General features: G+C 43.2%; 1 protein-coding gene across 1 annotated transcript in view; it reads right to left on the bottom strand.

The window, feature by feature from the left end:
- Window positions 1-2,754: 2,754 nt before the first annotated feature.
- Window positions 2,755-18,091, bottom strand: part of LOC115077726 (olfactory receptor 3-like) — a 52,322-nt gene continuing 36,985 nt past the window's right edge. The window contains exon 2 of the mRNA XM_029580012.1: window positions 2,755-3,729. Within this exon, the coding sequence (XP_029435872.1) occupies window positions 2,755-3,729 (975 nt within the window). The remainder of the gene's footprint in view (window positions 3,730-18,091) is intronic.

Genomic DNA, 18,091 nt, shown 5'->3' with positions numbered 1-18,091 from the left:
GTCACTGTCCTTGTGACCAGCACTTCTCTAGAAGGGCATTCCAGGCATCCAAAAACAGGCCAATGAGCAGTAAAATTCCCTGGATAAATTTACACAAATATTCAGCAGAATGCAGCTGGTTATGCATTCATCTGAATATATTTGAATAAAGTCCAAGGGATCTAGAGAAAGTTATCTAATCTTTGGACTGCTCTCTGTATGAGCTTACTTACCTGGATAACACTGAATGTCAATGTTATAAAGCTACGTTATCTGGATTTTACCATACTGAACTATGATTGCCCGAATCAGCCTGCTATATATTTCTCGCCATGCCTCCTTCCATTGTTCTTCATCTCAGTCCTATGGTCTGGTGTATTGATACACAGATATAAGTGAAAATGCACGGGTCTGCTTCTAAGGCCAAATCCATTAGCAAAACATGTCAATATGGTCTGAATTATCAAGAAGGCTCATCACCCAGTAAAAATGTTGCTAGCAGTAAAGATATTATGGGTTATCACAAGGCTTGGGAATAACTGCATGGAGCGGCAGTTGCTAACCTTAAGAGAAACATGGGGGTAGAGTGGATGTACCATTTGGTCCTTTTATGCAGATATTACTATGTTACTATGTTGTTTTTTACAACCCTTTTTCTTCTTCCTACTAGTCTTTCACAAATCTCCCACAACCAAACAGTTAAAAATGTTAGGGCCAGCTGAGTGGCTCATAGCAAATGGCTGTGCAATGCCATTCAGATGTCTTTGGTTTAATTTCTGGGCCAGATTCTGTTCTGTAAGTCATGTTGGGCTGGTGAAACCGCAGACCCAGTATTTATGGTCCTTTGGATAGATTCCTAGCATTGTGTAATAGCAACAACAAGTGGTTGGGGAAAGAGTCTGTGATTAAGAGATTCTAGAGAGGTCCCTGTTGCATGGTCTCTGGCTAAGGATTGTTCTAAAATGCCTGAGCTATGTGAGCTCAGAAGCAGAAACAAAATTGAAATGCAGAATATACATTGTAATTAATTAATTAATTAATTAGTTAATTAATTAAATGGGGGAATTGTTGTGAATGATGCCTTAAGATGTAATAACTCACAGGTCAATCCAGTAACGAATGGTAGGAAGAGCTGCGTTAGTGCCCGGCGCACCCGCAGTTGCCGCACGCACAGTCCAGCTCACCTACCGCTCAATCCTGTATGTAAATAGCTTGCTAATGCAAGCTGTGTCTAAGAAGCGTCCGTGAAGCGTTAGGCCCGCGCAACCCGTTTTACTGTATAGAGCGCTATACAGCGCCTATACAGTAACCTAGGTGCGCGGGCCTAACGCTTCACGGACACGCTGGTATCTGTCATTTCAAATGACATTTGAAATGACAGGTACCAGGAAGTGGACAGTTCTCCGACGCTCGGGATTGTCAGCCCTCTCTCCCCTCCTCCCGAAGCAACAAAAGCGAAAAAAATCGAAAAAAAAAAAGTTGCAAGAGAGAGAGGGGCGAGAGGACGGGCAATCCTACGCTCGGGACTACCAATCCCCTCTCCCCCTTCTCCCGAGGCAAGGCGCGAAAAGCAGCCTTGCTCCGGGAGGAGGGGAGAGAGGACTGGCAGTACACTGCACGGGAAGAGCACCAGAATCTGCTGATCCCTCCCTGCCCATGTGGCTTCCCAGCTCCAACCAACAGCATCAAAGCGAGTCAGTACTCCGAGTCGGACGGAGGCAGGAGCTAGAAAATGCAAGCAGCTGCCCAGACTACCAAGCGACGAAGCGACTTACTTTTTTTTGCAGCCCCCCTCCGGAGACGGACATCGGCGAGGACGACCGCAGCTGCCCGCGAAGATGGACGCCTGTACGGGCGAAAGCGGCCCCTATTCGTGCAATTGGGCCGCTCAAGGCGTGACGCCACATGCCATGACGCCAAAGGTCGTGACGTCACGTCCTGAGCGGCCCAATTGCACGAACAGGGGCTGCTTTCGCCCGTGCAGGCGTCTATCTTCGCGGGCAGCTGGAGGCAGGGAGCCGCGGTCGTCCTCACCGATGTCCGTCTCCGGAGGGGGCTGCAAAAAAAGTAAGTTGCTTTGTCGCTTTACACTGCCAATCCTCTCTCCCCTCCTCCCGGAGCAAGGCTGCTTTTCACGCCTTGCCTCGGGAGGAGGGGAGAGGGACTGGCAGTCCCGAGCGTAGGATTGCCTGTCCTCTCACCCCTCTCTCTTTTGCAACTTTTTTTCTTTTTCTATTTTTTTCGCTTTTGTTGCTTCGGGAGGAGGGGAGACCAGCACCCATGGACGCGGCCAGGGCAGGTGAGCGGGGGCTGGGGGAAAGTTTGCCGCCTACCCTTACCCCTGCCTCTAACGCAGGGGTAAGGGTAGGCGGTAAGTTAGGTTACACGCGCGACAAAACGGCAGGGAAAACTAGCGATAGTCGGGGCGCGCGTTACTGGATGGTAGGGAATAGCTAATTCGATCATTTACATGCAATATACATGCCGCGTGCGGAAGGGGTTACCCGGGGATTTAAGGACGCAGTAAGAGTAGGTTAAAGGGGATTGGGGATCGCAGGAAGGGCTAACGCGGCCGGAAAATGAGTAGAAAGCGGGTTAGGAACGGGGAAACCGCGGATGCACTTTACAGGATTGACCTGTCAGTGGGGTTTGGTTATAATTTGAGGAGGAAGCCTAAGTAGCAGAAGGAAACTATTGGACCAAGAAAAATGTTCCTTTTACTTCCTACAATTGCTGTGTGGATAGTGGCCAAGTCAAAGGGACCCAATTTAGTTCCTATTTCAGATGGGCTTCCAAAACTTTTGTGGCTGACAATGTTGACTTCCTGCTTATGACTTTTTTCAGGGCCATTTTTAAGTCTTTGCTTCTCAAGCTATAAATCAGTGGGTTCAGCAGTGGGAGTGTGACTGTATACACTGCAGTAGGCAGCTTGTTTGAATGTATAGAATCTTCTGACTTGGGCTGCATGTAAACTCCTAGTATAGTCCCATATGACAGAATGAGGACTGTAAGGTGGGAGGAGCAGGTGGAGAAGGCCTTGCTTTTCCCTTCTGCACTTTGGATTTTGAGGATGGTAGCAATAATAAAAACATAGGATGTCAGAGTTAGGAGACATTGGACAGAACCTAAAAACACCCCTTCTGCAAAGACAATTGTTGTAATGACAGAGGTGTCTGTGCAGGAAAGTTTCAGCAGCGCTGTGAGGTCACAGAAGAAGTGATTGATTACATTGGAGTCACAGAAAGAAAACTGGGATATAAGGATATAGTGTGGCAATGCCTCAAAGAAACCTGCTATCCATGAGACAGCTGCCAGAAGAGCACAGACCCTCCTACTCATGATCATGGTGTAATGCAGAGGATTGCAGATTGCAACATAACGATCATAGGCCATGGCAGTGAGAAGCAGAAATTCTACTGCAGGACCAGATAAAAAGCAAAACATCTGCAGAATGCATTCATTGAATGATATGAGATTACTCTGTGTCAGGAGGATTGACAGTAATTTTGGCACAGTAACGGTGAGGGAAGAGATGTCAAGGACAGACAAGTTGACCAGGAAGAAATACATGGGGGTGTGCAAGTGTGGATCAGCACATACTATGCAGATAACGAGGAGATTCCCCAGCACAGCCATCAGGTAGAGCAATAAGAAGAGAATGAAGAGAGGGAGCTGCAGCTCTGGGAATTCCGAGAACCCCAGAAGCAGGAATTCTGTTACTTCGCTGTGATTTCCTGTTTTCCTTAGGTACTGAAAGAAGGAAGAGAAGCAGAATGAGGGGAAATGAATAGAAATTAGTCAACACAGAGATAAAATAAAAATAATCTTGCTAAATTTTCTGAATAAATTACTTGGCACAGATAGAACAAAACAGAGCTTAAACTGACCTCTTATTATTATGTCATGGTTGATGATCTTGAGCTGAGCCATGAGTGATTAAGAAGATGTCTGATTAAAACTTAGGCAATAATATTCAGTACATTGGAAGCCATGCACAACTGTGGTTGAAAATGAGCCTTTCAGTTTAACTTGTACCTGCCATTTTGTCAAGCTGAGAGGGCGAAAGGTTTTCCCCTACAGGATCTGGTCCCTTCACTCCTAGATGCATGGCTGATATCCCCACAAATTATGTTTCTAGTAATCAGTGAAGCAACAAGAGGGGTAATTGTTCTCTATTTTCTATCTGCCTGAAATAAGGGATACATTTAACTATTTATTTTGTCATCCTGGCCATTCTGCATTATTACTTCAGCAAATGGGGAAGAATTGTGAGGTCCATATTAGAAAAGTTTGTCCAGATGAGTCTGGGACTGTGGGTTTAAATAATCCCCTCCTCTCTTTGTGACTAGATATCTCACATCTGGCTAAAACGTATCCTGATGGTTGGGGATATTCCAGGGGTCAGGGCTCACCAGGTAGCGATGATATATACTGCTCCCCAGCTGGTCATGGTGGAAAGCAGGTCTATAAGCATCCAGATTTGTTTATCTGAATAACTTTAAAACTAACATTTATGTTCATCATAATCAATTAAGTTTAAAAAAAAAAAACCCTCTCAGGCCAGCAGTGGCTGATCTCCATCCCTTCCCATCCCTATCCCCCCCAAAAATACTTCCCTCCTGGAAATGAATTATAAAAAAGTGTGGTAGGCATCAGGTGGGACCTCCCTCCCACCCCCAAAAGATAATAATAATGCATAGTAGGGTGGCATCTGTAATATATCAGGCTTGGAATGTGTTCGTCAGTGATCGCGGATGTTCCGCAGCCCACCGATAGATGGTGCTATAATATATGGGGGCTGCATGTTCCCCAGCCCACTGATAGATGGCGCTATAATATATGGGGGCTGCATGTTTCCCAGCCCACTGATAGATGGTGCAGGCAACTCTAACACGGCACAGGTAGGAAGAACAGCAGCCATTGCGGGAGAGGCAGAATATAGCAGAGGAGACCCTGGCATGTCGCGAACGGAGTGCGTCCCGCAGCACACGCACCGTTCGCAACGAGGAGGAAGGCCCGGCACGCAGTTCACGGCGAAAAGGGAAGGCCCCCATGTGCCATGATATGCACGCCCGGGCCTTCATCTTCGTAGCATGCTGGGGTCTCCGCTGCTATTTTCTGATCTACGCTATTTTCTTATCACACCAAAAAAGGAAGGCCCCCATGTGTTGCGAACGGCGCACCAAGCCTTCATCTCCACTGCGAACAGCACACCAGGCCTTCATCTTCGCCGCGAATGGCACGGGTCTCGAGGCTTGCTGGTGAGAGATAATGTTTGTCAGGGAAGGGAGGGTGAGAGAGGAGGGTGTGAGACAGAGCATGGGGGGCGATGCTGGTGAGAGACAATGTGTGTGTGAGAGAAGGGGGTGACAGAGAGCATGGTTGGTGAGAGGGGGTAGGGAGACTGTGAGGGAGAGCATGGGGGATGCCAGTGAGAGAGAATGTGTGTGTGTGAGAGAGTGGGGGGGGGGGGGGTGACAGAGAGCATGGTTGGTGAGAGGTGGGTGGGGAGGGTGTGAGAGAGAACATGGGGATGCCATTGAGAGAGAATGCGTGTATGAGAGAGGGGGTGACAGAGAGAATGGTTGGTGAGCGGAGTTGGGGAGGGTATGAGAGAGAGCATGAGGGATGCTGGTGAGAAAGAATGTGTGTGTGAGAGAGGGGGTGACAGAGAGCATGGTTGATGAGAGGGGGTGGGGAGGGTGTGAGAGAGAGCATGGGAGGTAAGAGAGGGTGGGTCTCGGGATGCTTGAGTGTGGGTTTCAGAGAGAGGGAGCCTATATGAGGGAGGGGTATGCCAGTGAGAGAGAATGTGTGTGTGAGAGAGGAGAGGGGGTGTGGGGGAGTGGGAGAGACAGCTTGGTTGGTAAGAGGGGGAGTGCGTGAGATGCTTGACGGTGGGTTTCAGAGAGGGAGCCTATTTGAGGGGATGTGTGTGTGTGCCAGAGAGTGAGGGAGCCTGTATGAGGGTGTGTGTATGTGGAAGGGACACTCTTACAGTGAATTTCTATGGAAATTAGGTTCAAAACAAGAACAGATGTGCCAATAAAAAGGCTCACTGCCTGGGCGTCGCACGGGTACAGTTGCTAGTTAATGTGTAATGAAATAGGAAATACCGAGATATTTCCTATTTCATTGCATTTTATGGGTCTAAAAAAATTGAAAAAAAATACAACAACATTTTGTATGTTTTTTCTCTTCATTTTTTTTAAATGCTCTATATTAATAAAAAATAGCACCAGTAGCTCCTGTCACATAATAGGGTCAAAGGGCAGCTGGTGCCATTTTTAATAATGGCAGCCGTTGGACACAGGAGTGAGAGGTCATTCTCGCACCTCCTATTAAACTGCCAGGGACATTTTGCTGAGTCCAGGAGGGCTTAAGAATGGGCTGGGGGACTCAGATTGTCAGGGTTGAATCATTTAATAAAGGGGAAGGTTTGGGGCAGGTTCTACATGCATTTTTTTTTTTGTTAAAATAAAAAAATAAAATAAATCCAGTGGTGGACCCAAATGCCCCCCCCCCCCCCCAAACAATAGTTAAAATGATATTTTTTAAAGGTACCACCCCTAATGCATGGCACTGACAGATTCCTCTCATAGCACTCAGCACCGGAGACAGCTATCTTGCCCAAAGAGAGAGAAAGGAGAGAAAAAGAGGTAAGGCAGAGCGGTCGCTGCCATCTGTGACTGACGGATGCAACACGAGGACTTCCTGTGACAACTCTCAAACCCCTTCAACTTCTGCAAAATGCCACCACTAGAGTCCTCACAAACACCCAAAAAAATGAACACATCACCCCCATCCTAAAAGACCTCCACTGGTTACCGATCCAATCCAGGATCCTCTTCAAGAGTCTAACACTAATACATAAATCCCTTCATAACCAAAACATTCCCTGGCTAAACAATCCCTTCCCATTTTCAAACCCCAAGCAGAACCACCAGATCTGCCAATAACGGATTATTGGCAAGACCCTCACCCAAAGCCACAGACTTAAACTCGACTCGTGAACGAGCATTATCTATAGCCGGCCCTCCTATCTGGAACTCCATGCCGCCAGAATTAAGACTAGAGCCAAACACTGCAAACTTAAAAAAAAATTCTGAAAACCTGGCTGTTTTAACAAGCTTTCACATGACACCCACTCACACCGACTACCAAGACCTAATCTCAAATATCTCCCCGGCACCCTATGTATATAGTTACTGTCTCTCTCCTCGCTACCTTCTCTCCATATTTTTCTTCATATTGCCATCTCCTATCCTGTTATCTCCTAACTAACTGCCTTAAATCTTTGATCAACCTGAAAATTTCACTATGTTGCAATTCCTGTTCTTATGCCAGTTACATGTATCAAGTTTCTCAATTGTTGTAATGTAAACCAATGTGATGTGTAAATGAACGTCGGTATAGAAAAGTTATAAATAAATAAATACATAAATAAATAAATCTTAAAAAATTACAATTTTCAAATGTTTTCCCAGTCCCAACCCCTACCCCATCCAAAACCATTAAAAATGGCCAAAAGGCACAGCAGGAGGAGAAACATCCCTTACATCCTCCTTCTTGACTGAATAGTGAATGCCTGTACAGTGAAATAGTGAAAGCCTGTGGTTGCTTTTTACTGGCAGCTGTCACTGAACCGACCAATACCTGTTCAGGACTGGGCAGGAGAGAGCAAGTGATGGTCAGCGTATAGTTTATTTATTTATTGGGGAGGGAATCAGCTGCTGTTGGCTCCCTTTTGGTTTTTGTTTCTTTCTTTTTTTCCTATTTAGTGAGCTGGTGAGTGGCAAGGTAGCATGGATAACAGTGCCGGGTACCTTTAACTGAATATATTGAGAGGCTTGTCCTTCTGAATATTCGGCTACAGTTGTCTGGGTAACTTTAGCCAACATCTTTGTAAGTGGAGCTTCAGCCTTAAGTTCTCTCACCAGACCCATTTTTCCACGTTGATGCTGCTGTGGTGATTGCCATGGTTAGATGTTCCTTCCTCAGCAGGAGACTGGGCTTCCCTGGACTGGGAAGATTTACATTTTCTTTATATATATCCATAGAAATAGTTCTATCTAGGAAGCATCTAAGGTTGCAATAACACCCTCAAACATCCCCTCTCTTCCTCTTTTAGTTATGGTCGAGATAAGTAGAAGCTTATTTTTATGTCCTTCTCGAGTGGCTAAGCTTGATTACTGTGCAAGTGTCTGTTCTGCATGCACATTAATAGAGGCCTACATGCTAAGCACTTTTCCCATAGACACAACTTAGCAGAAAATGTTTGGTGCATCTCAGCTGCTCATCAATACAGAGAGCAGCAGAATTCAGTAAAGTTCAGTAACATAAACAAAAGGAGAAGAAGGGAAGAAACGGAAGGAAAGAATAAATATAAAATATTTAGAATATAAAAATAATAATTATATCAATGAATATTGATAGAATAAAATTAATGAAAACAGATTCCCATATCAACTAAAAATATATTTTATTGTAATATCTAATATAATAAACCTTGAAATTATATATATATATATATATACAAAAAAAACCCCACATTAAAAAATGTGGGAGACAACTAGCACTTTTGTAAGTTCAATAAGACATTTCAAAATGAAGTATTACTTAAAAAGAATCATTCCTTTATTGAAAACTTGATACCTATCAAAATAACATATAGTGAATTTTCAACATATCACAAAATACATATACATTGAAATTTGCATGGAGTCCACTAAAGTATGTCCCTCAATTCTCTCCTACTTCTTCCCTCAACCTTACCCTAATCAAACCTTGTACATCCTGATCCCATTGATGTTGATTTAGGTCTTTGTTGGTGGATACACCTCTTGTATCAAAAACCTTATTTATGTTTCTTAGATGGTAATCCTATATACATTCAATAAATATGTATCCTTGGTGTATTCCAATCAACCAGTTCTATTGTTCATCCCGACAAGGACCTCGTTTCGCCACTGCTGGCTTCTTCAGGGGAATACTCTTTTTAAGACCAAACATGATGTTTGGTCTTAAAAGAGTATTGAACTTACAAAAGTGCTAGTTGTCTCCCACATTTTTTAATGTGGGGTTTTTTTTGGTATATATGCTAGTTATAGCACTGGTAGAGACGACACTGCCAACAATTTTTTGATTGCTATATATATATATATATATATATATATATATATATTAGAAAATGTTCTAGGATTTATGATTTATTAAAGTCATATAACAATTATGATTTGTATTATTAAATTGCATAACTGGGATTTTTTTTTTTTATAACATTTAGCATTGCACTGTCCATGAGTTGAAACTTGTAAGCATTGGGCTTTGAACAGGATTAATACAAATCATATACAGACCAGTGAGACTTCACATGCAAAAGTCCATTCTTTGAGTTAGTCATTAAGGAGCCTTTAAGACATTCAGCATCCAAGCCAACCTTATGCCACAAGCTTCTGTGGTATCTGCAGCTAGAATTCCTTTCCCTGACTCCAAAGCCAGATATTACCTCCTACACAGAGAGGGTGATATGCAGCAGTGATAGAGCAGGCAAAGTTAATCGTTAAAAATGTGACTACATATCTGGTTACATCTAACACACAATACATTTTGGTTTATGTGGAGGCTGATATTCAGCTGCATAAGTGCCTATATTCAAACAGTAATATAGGAATTCAGGATTACAAAGATAATGAGAATTTCCATAAACTTTCCAGATTGTCAGGAATCTGCACCTCCATCCCAGCAGCAACAGAACTGGCAGGATAAAGGTTTTCGCACATACAGGATTACAAAGCTAATGAGAATTTTCATAAACTTTCCAGATTGACAGGAATCTGCACCTCCATCCCAGCAGCAACAGAACTGGCAGGATAAAGGTTCTCAGACATACAGGATTACAAAGCTAATGAGAATTTCCATAAACTTTCCAGATTGACAGGAATCTGCACCTCCATCCCAGCAGCAACAGAATTGGCAGGATATAGGTTCTCAGACATACAGGATTACAAAGCTAATGAGAATTTCCATAAACTTTCCAGATTGACAGGAATCTGCACCTCCATCCCAGCAGCAACAGAACTGGCAGGATAAAGATTCTCGGACATACAGGATTACAAAGCTAATGAGAATTTCCATAAACTTTCCAGATTGAAAGGAATCTGCACCTCCATCCCAGCAGCAACAGAACTGGCAGGATAAAGATTCTCGGACATACAGGATTACAAAGCTAGTGAGAATTTCCATAAGTTTGCAGTTAAGGCAGCCCTGAAAGATTCAGTCCTTGCTTTCTATTCCATCAATTACTGTATCTGAATGACAGAATAAATTGTACTTCAGGAAATGTTTTTTTCTTTCTAAATTAAGTATAATCTTACAATAAACACTGGTCCTGATTTAGAAATCTGGAAATGTGTTCTCTTTAAGTGTCATGACCTTTTTTATCAGCACAAAACCAGTTTCTATGCTTAGGGTTAGAGAGGCAGAGTGGTTGCAAGATGGCTCACAATTGACCCAATGAGCCTGTGCCAGAATGTCTGCATATCTTTGGAGATTAGAAATACATAATGGGATCTACTTTTCCTTCCCCACTGTATTTTTTATCTCCTCATTAAGCTCCGCACATTTTAGCTCAGGTTCACTGGCTCAGTTGTGAACTGTCATGGATCACAATTAAGATTCTGCCAATCTAATCCTGAGACAGTCGTTATCCTTATTACTAATGCGATGATGGTGTAAACTTGTTAACTTCCACCTAAACCATAATAAACCATAAGGATTTATCAGTACTCTAGGATATAATTGTGCTACACATTTTACAATGAATGGAATCATACAAGGATGATTTTAAAACTGCACCCTACGTAATATCAGTCCAGTATTGGTGTCGTTAAGGTAGATCATCCTCCAGGTTTATAGTTACACAAAAGACATGAATAATACAACAAATATAGTCACAAAAGATCATTTGCAAACTGTTCCTGCAGATGCATCATATTAGAGAACATTAGTACTAAAGTAAAGTCAGGAACGTTGGATCTCATCACTTACTTTTGTGGTCAGTGATTCCAGCATCTCTGGTATGAATAACCTGACAAGCTAGGAAGGTTTTGAACTGTTTGATACATCCATTTGGGATACAATCTCTGGACACACAGACCTTGTTACTTCTTTTCTAAATGTTAAGTCTAAGTTTGTACATATAATAACTCCTGTTGTGGTGTCCCAGGGTGACAAGGCAGTGGCCTGAGCCAAAGGAATGCTAGGATGCAAAGATAATCATACCCAGAAGGAAAAAAGAAGTAACATTGCCTCTGAACAGGTCACCAGTGCAGCCTCATCTGGAATATTCTGTCCCATCCTGGGGGTCATATCTCTGAAAGATACAAACAGGATAATATTGTCAACCCAATATATATTATACATTATATATGTCCTGTGAGGGGCCACAGGTCAGGCTTAGCTCAGGACACACAAACACAGAGTTTGATCATTTATTAGACTGTGTAAGGAAGCCACCAGAGGTGGCAGAAGTGAGCAGCTGGAATAGCCCGGCAGGGCTGGTATCCCTCAGGTGCTGGAACAGCAACTCCTCTGGTAGCAGTGCTGTAGTGGAAAGAAATGAGAGAATGAGTATAGTGGAGAATAAGGATGTGCATCCGTTTTCCACGGATTTGTAAGCTGCAACTTATTTTTTGCTATCTGTTAAATACGTGGGGAGGTGAAACGCATCGCGACTCCCCACGTATTAAACAGATTTCTGTTTTATTCGGCCTAAATAAAAATTTAACCCCCCTCCCCCCCCTCCTGACCCCCCCCCCCCAAGACTTACCAAAACTCCCTGGTGGTCCAGCGGTGGGGTCCGGGAACTCAATCACACCCTCGGTGCTAGTTTCATCATGGCGCCGATAGCCTTTGTCACAGGGGCTACCGGTGCCATTGGTTAGCCCCTGTCACATGGCCATCGGCGCCATCTTGTGCTCCTACCATGTGACAGGGGCTGACCAATTGCACCGGTAGACCCTGTGACATATGGGAAAAGGCTATCGGCGCCATTTTGAGTCCTGGCATCAGACGGCAGGTCGCTACGGGACCCCCGTTGGACCCTCAGGGACTTTTGGCCAGCTTGGGGGGGCTTCCTGACCCCCACAAGACTTGCCAAAAGTCCAGCGGGGGTCCGGGAGTGACCTCCTTGCACGCCGGCCGTCTGATGCCAATACTCAAAATGGCACCGAAGGCCTTTGCCCTCACTATGACACACATAGTGAGGGCAAAGGCAATCAACGCCATTTTGAGAATCAAAATCACCGTCGGTTGCCAATACTCGTCCCCCCTGGGGACGTTGTGAACTTCTCCCGTGGAAGGAATTCTTTTGGATCAAATAACAGCCAATGAAAAGAACTGAAATTTGATAATTTGTGGAGAAAATTCAAAAAAGAAAAACAGGGTTTTTTTTAATGGGTGGGGAGTGTGTGTGGATGAGTAATTGTATTGGGGTATGTTTTTAGATGTCAATATACTGCTGCTAATATATGTGGTTTATGTACATTAGGTTGCGCATCTCTTTATATTACTGTTTTGTTATTATGAATATTAATGGGTGTCATCAATAAAAATGAAAAAAGCAATTTGTATGCAGTGTATAAACAGTTGGTATAATTAAGGAATAGTGATAATAATAAACTGTTACAGTAGTACATTAATATGTGAATGTGGATAAAGAATTTATAGGGTTCCCTATATATGTATGTTGTGATATAACAAGTAGGGGGTCCATACTCTCTTATTTTGTGATTACGAAATGCACAATAACCATTTGTGAGTGAGAACAGGAAATGATTTTTCTACAAGATTCATAAGATACACACACCTTTAAATATGAAATTTCAAGTTCTACATGCTTTCATAAGTGGCAATTTTTCTGAGTAATTTCATAATTTCAATAATAAAATTGTAGTGACATTTTTTAACATATATGTAGCGGCCTATGTATTACATTTTAGTGTTGGACTTTAATGTCTTCATATTTATGACAAAAATAGTGAGTAATAGTAACATAATAAATGATGGCAGGTAAAGATCCAAATGATCTATCTAATCTGCCCATCAAGATGCTTCAGAGCTATTGCCACTTAGTGCAGCTTACCCTCCTGTCTTCTGTTAGGGACAGTAAATACCACTCCATGCAGGTTACCCCCCACCGTGCCTTTTATTAAGGATAGTAACTAGAAAAATAATGGTCCACTGCCACCCAGTGCCTTCTCTTAAGGCAGTGCTAACTGAAATGGCATACATGTTACCCCCATTCAGAAATGTTACATTTGAAATTAACAAAAGTTACCACTGTTCTTCCATTCCATTCTCTAGCCTTTTGGGATTCTCTGCATTTATCAGTACCCTTCAGCACTTCCTGGAGGGCTTTCTATGTATCCACCACCCTTTCCTTGAATAAATACTCCCTGACATTGTACCCTTTGAAGTAGGAAGGCCTTCGTATGAGTAAAGCGGTCCTAAAAGACATTAACCAAAAATGTGCCTGTCCACACATGGAGATGAAGGAATATCCTACACAAATGAATTGTTACCATGGGGAAGATAAATGACTTGGTTTATTCTAGAGATGTGCTTCGGGTAAAAATTTTGTGTCGGGCTTTATTTTGGAGACACCCCCCCCCCCCCCTGTGGGAATTTTTTTTTTCCCGTGGTTCAGGGTTGTTTTTTTTTGAGGCCCTGATTTTTGGGTTAATGCGCACTAACTCCTGATAGTGCACACTAACCTGGAAGAGTTAGTGCATGCTAATGAGGAGTTAGCGTGCACTAAAGGGAGTTAGCGCACGCTAACTTCTGTTTGCGAGTACTAACTAAAAAATGAATTTTTTCCAACATTTTGGAAAAAAATCAATCGTTTTTTGGTTCTCCCAAACCATTCCGAATTAGGCAATTTTGTTGAAATTGCCTAATTTGGTTAAAAACAATTGCACATCCCTAGTTTATTCACCTTCCAAGCTATTCAGTGATTTATCAGTTAATAATCACTATTGAATACCTGCATTGGACTGGTGTTAACTTAATATGAACTGTTAGAAAATATGTTGTTATTTTGTGCTTTATTGATAATTACCTATATTCAGTGTAGCCAGTAATCAATAGGCCATAAGAGAAACATAAGCATTAATACCCATATGCCTTTTCTCTTTTTAGAAACCATAGCATTAGTCAAGGCCTCTGCTGGAAATATTCTAGTCCCCTCTTCCCCCCCCCCCCCCTTTTCAGACCTTGAGAACAGCTGTTTACAGCTAATTCCTAATCTATAGTCAGAAAGGAATGTTTAATTTTAGGGCCTTGGGCAGCCTCAACCATTTGGTTGCTCAGGCGTGTATCCTAGGATAGGAAGGAATACATAATCTCTTATCTCTGAACTGTTAGAAGAAAGAAAAAAAATATTGAGAGTGTTTTTTTTCTTCTGGCACAGCCTGGCATTACAAAAAATGCAATGCTTTAATTGGGCAGGAAAATTCCTATATTTTTATTTTCCGTATTCTGATATGAATTAAATTGTTTGAACCTCATCAAGGTTTCAAACCATTTTCTTCAAAAGCTAAAGATTGACATATTGACAGAAATAATACAGTTGCCTTACAGCAGAGGATTTTAGGGTTATATTTATTTATTTATTTATTTATTTATTTATTATTTTTGTTATACCGAGTTTCATGATAGGGATCACATCAACCCGGTTTACAAATAACAATGTGTGCAAAGTATAGCGTAACGTAATACAAATTTCCAATAAAAATTTGAACTTTAAATACAGAGAATCAATTGAAAGGTGTGAGAAAGTTACAATGAAACAGGGGAAATAAACTTGGAACTGGAAGAGGGGAAGCAGACATAGGAAGAAAAGACTGGGACTTTGGCTTTTCCTGACAAGTGGAAAGCCGCGAGAGAGAGACAAACAGCGGGATTGCTTCAGATATCTGGTAAAGATATTATTATATTTTTCAACATATGAGAACCTGTTAAACTAATTGCTATTGTTTCTAAATTGGCATATATATTAGAAATGCATTAGTTAAATAAAGATGTCATTAGTTGATATTTATTTAATATTAATTTTATCTGTCACCATATTAATGCATGTCATACTGATTGTAGGGTATAGTCTGATAAAATTAAGGTTTGAACATAGAAATGTTTCTTAGAATCATTTAGAGATTTTAATATTGATATCTTTCTTTATCTGAAATAAAGAAAATATTTTTACTACAAATTGTCTTGTTTTAATTCTAGTGCATGCTGTGTTGCATTAATTATTGGTTAATAAAGTTCTGGAGTAAAAAGAAAACACATCTCTGAAATTAAATAATAAACTTTTTGTCTATAAGGCAAGAAGGGTAGAAAAGGGATTTAATTAAAGGGTTTTCATCCAAGCAGGATCCCCTGGTAATAACTTTTAATTCTGCTAGTGGTGAACCCCAATACTTCTTTCAAACTTTTCACAGAACCTGTTTTGAAATATTGTAACTTATTTTCAAGTGTTGCGCCCATCGGTTGCACACGGCTGCGACCACTAATGTTCACCTCTTTCTTTGCTGCCTTGTCAGTTTTGGGGAGAACGGTGACTTCTGCCAGCAATTGCCAACCTGCCTTTAGCATGGGCGCTGCTGACCATCATCTTGCCCCAGGAATCCCATAGGCACGCCTTCGGTGTACCCTGCGATGCAGGCCACTACCATACCATCACTATGGGAGACTACTTTGGTATTTCCTATGCTACAGGTCACTACCATATCGTCACTACTGAGAGACTCCTTCGTGTACCCTGCGCTGCAGGTCACAAACTATCATCACTACAAAGAGACTTCCTCGACATACCCTACCCTGTGGGCTACTACCAGATCTCCTTCTCTGAGGTAATCCATCTGGGTTTACCCCTCTACTCTGACATCACCATTTCTCCTGCACTCCCGCTCCATGGGCTGTGTTCTTCTATCTATCAATAAAGACTCTATTCCACAGCTGTCTCTGATGTCTGCTGGGACCATGCCTCTCGACGGTGAGGCTCACAGGGCTCCTCCCTGTGGGAGGTGACACCTCTCACCTCAACCTAGGGTTCACAAATGAACAAACCATAACATCAAGATTATTGTTTTTCTTTTTCATTAGTTTCAGTGCGCATCATGGAAAATGTCTGTTTCATATAATTCAAATGTTCTTTCTTGAATTGAATCTGGAATCTTGACAAATATACTTTGTAATAAATGGATGATACATAGAAATGAGATGTTGAATATTCTTCTTCCTATTTCTTTCCTACTTATACCTAACCCCTGCAGTTCTTTCATGCTCTAATCGTTTCCTCACATCCTTGAACATACTTTCTTATGATACATTCTGCTGCCTTCTCTTTGTTCTTCCTTCAGCCTACGGCTCAGTTATTCTCCTGCTATCCTCCTTTCATCCCATCAGTGCATCCTTGGGCTTGTAGTCCCTCAGGCTCTGGAACAGCAATCCCACAATGGCTGTGCTGTAATAGAGAGAACTGATATTGTGAGTAGTAGCAGGATATGCAGAGTTCAGGAATAGAGCCTCGTTGGTAATGTACTCATGCAGTGGTCTCTCAGTGTAGAGCACAGGAGATGGAGTAAAGGCAGGCACTCGAGGAGTGAGTACCTTGTTCCAGGGAATAGCTCTGATAGAGAGATGGTAACTCACAGATGGTATAGGCAGCGGTGTCTTCCTGGCAGAAGTGGAGTCCAAGTAGCGAGTCCAGGAAGATGGGCCCTCGAGGAGTGAGTACCGGTTCCAGACAGTGATCTGAAAAAGAAGAGAGAGAGAGAGAGGCGCCCAAGGAGCGGGTACCCCCAAATAGAGTAAGTCCGAAGGAGGCAGAGTTGCAAGGTTATGGAAAGCGAGTCCATCTGTTAGGAAACCTGGTAAGGATACCGTTGCTAACTCGATTAGCTAGCAATCGTGTAGGCTATTTGTATCCTGGATGCATGACGGTCATCACAGGGGGACACCCCTGAGGTTCGCGCCACTGAAGGTACTTGAAGCAGGGCCATGCGGCGCGCACCCTAAGGCAGCTGAACAGCATTGTGGGAGCCAGCTCCCAAGCCAGTCCGGGGACGCCGGAGAGGACAGCAGGCAGAACGCCGCGGCAGCCAAATGTCCATCAACCGCAGGAGGATTCACCAGAGAGGTAAGGAGGGTGGAGTGGAGACATCGGGGCAGCGACAGTCGTAACATTCCCCTATCCTGCCCTCACCCTAGCCCTATCTTAACTAGCCTGAATTTTTATATTTCATCTTTTTCTCCTGCGTACCTTTTCCTCCTGTGTACCTTTCTTCATTTCAAAGCACATCAATCTTCACTGATGTGTACTGTACTGTTCATACCTCTGACTGTGCATATAAAAACTACCCCCCAAAACCTAGGCCACCACCAAACCTCACCCCAAGTTACTAGTTGCCTCTTCTACAGTGATATTTACATAGAAAGATAGAAATGACGGCAGAAGAAGCTTCACACTTATTTTCTCATACTTATTTGTTGCTCCGACAGCTGAGTTCAGGGCCCCTATCAGCAGGGGTCCAGGAAGCGATTTCTTGCCGCGAATCGTTTTCCGTACGGAAAATGGCGCCGGCAGGAGATCGACTGCAGAGGTCGTTCAGCGGCGGTCCGGAACCCCCGCTGAACGACCTCCTGCAGTCGATCTCCTGCCGGCGCCATTTTCCGTACGGAAAACGATTTGCGGCAAGAAATTGCTTCCTGAACCCCGCTGGACTCCCAGAAACTTTTGGCCAGCTTGGGGGGGGCCTCCTGACCCCCGCAAGACTTGCCAAAAATCCAGCGGGGGTCCGGAACGACCTCCTGCGTCGAATCGTTTTTGTCTATGGCCGCCGCCATTTTGCGGCGGCCATTTTGCAAAATGGCGCTGGCTGAAGACAAAAGGATTCAATTGAGGGGGGCCGTTCCCGGACCGCCGCCGTTCTGGACCACCGCTGGATCCCCAGGTAATTTAAAGCATTTGGGGGGGGGTTCGGGAGGGTGGGGGATTTAATTTAAAGGGTCGGGGGTGGGTTTTAGGGGGTTTTAGTGTGCCGGTTTTCCT

This window comes from Rhinatrema bivittatum, chromosome 16 (assembly GCF_901001135.1).
Source record: "Rhinatrema bivittatum chromosome 16, aRhiBiv1.1, whole genome shotgun sequence".
Classification (NCBI taxonomy): Eukaryota; Metazoa; Chordata; class Amphibia; order Gymnophiona; family Rhinatrematidae; genus Rhinatrema; species Rhinatrema bivittatum.
The sequence above is the reverse complement of the archived record's forward strand: the minus strand, read 5'-3'. Positions and strand labels throughout refer to the sequence as shown.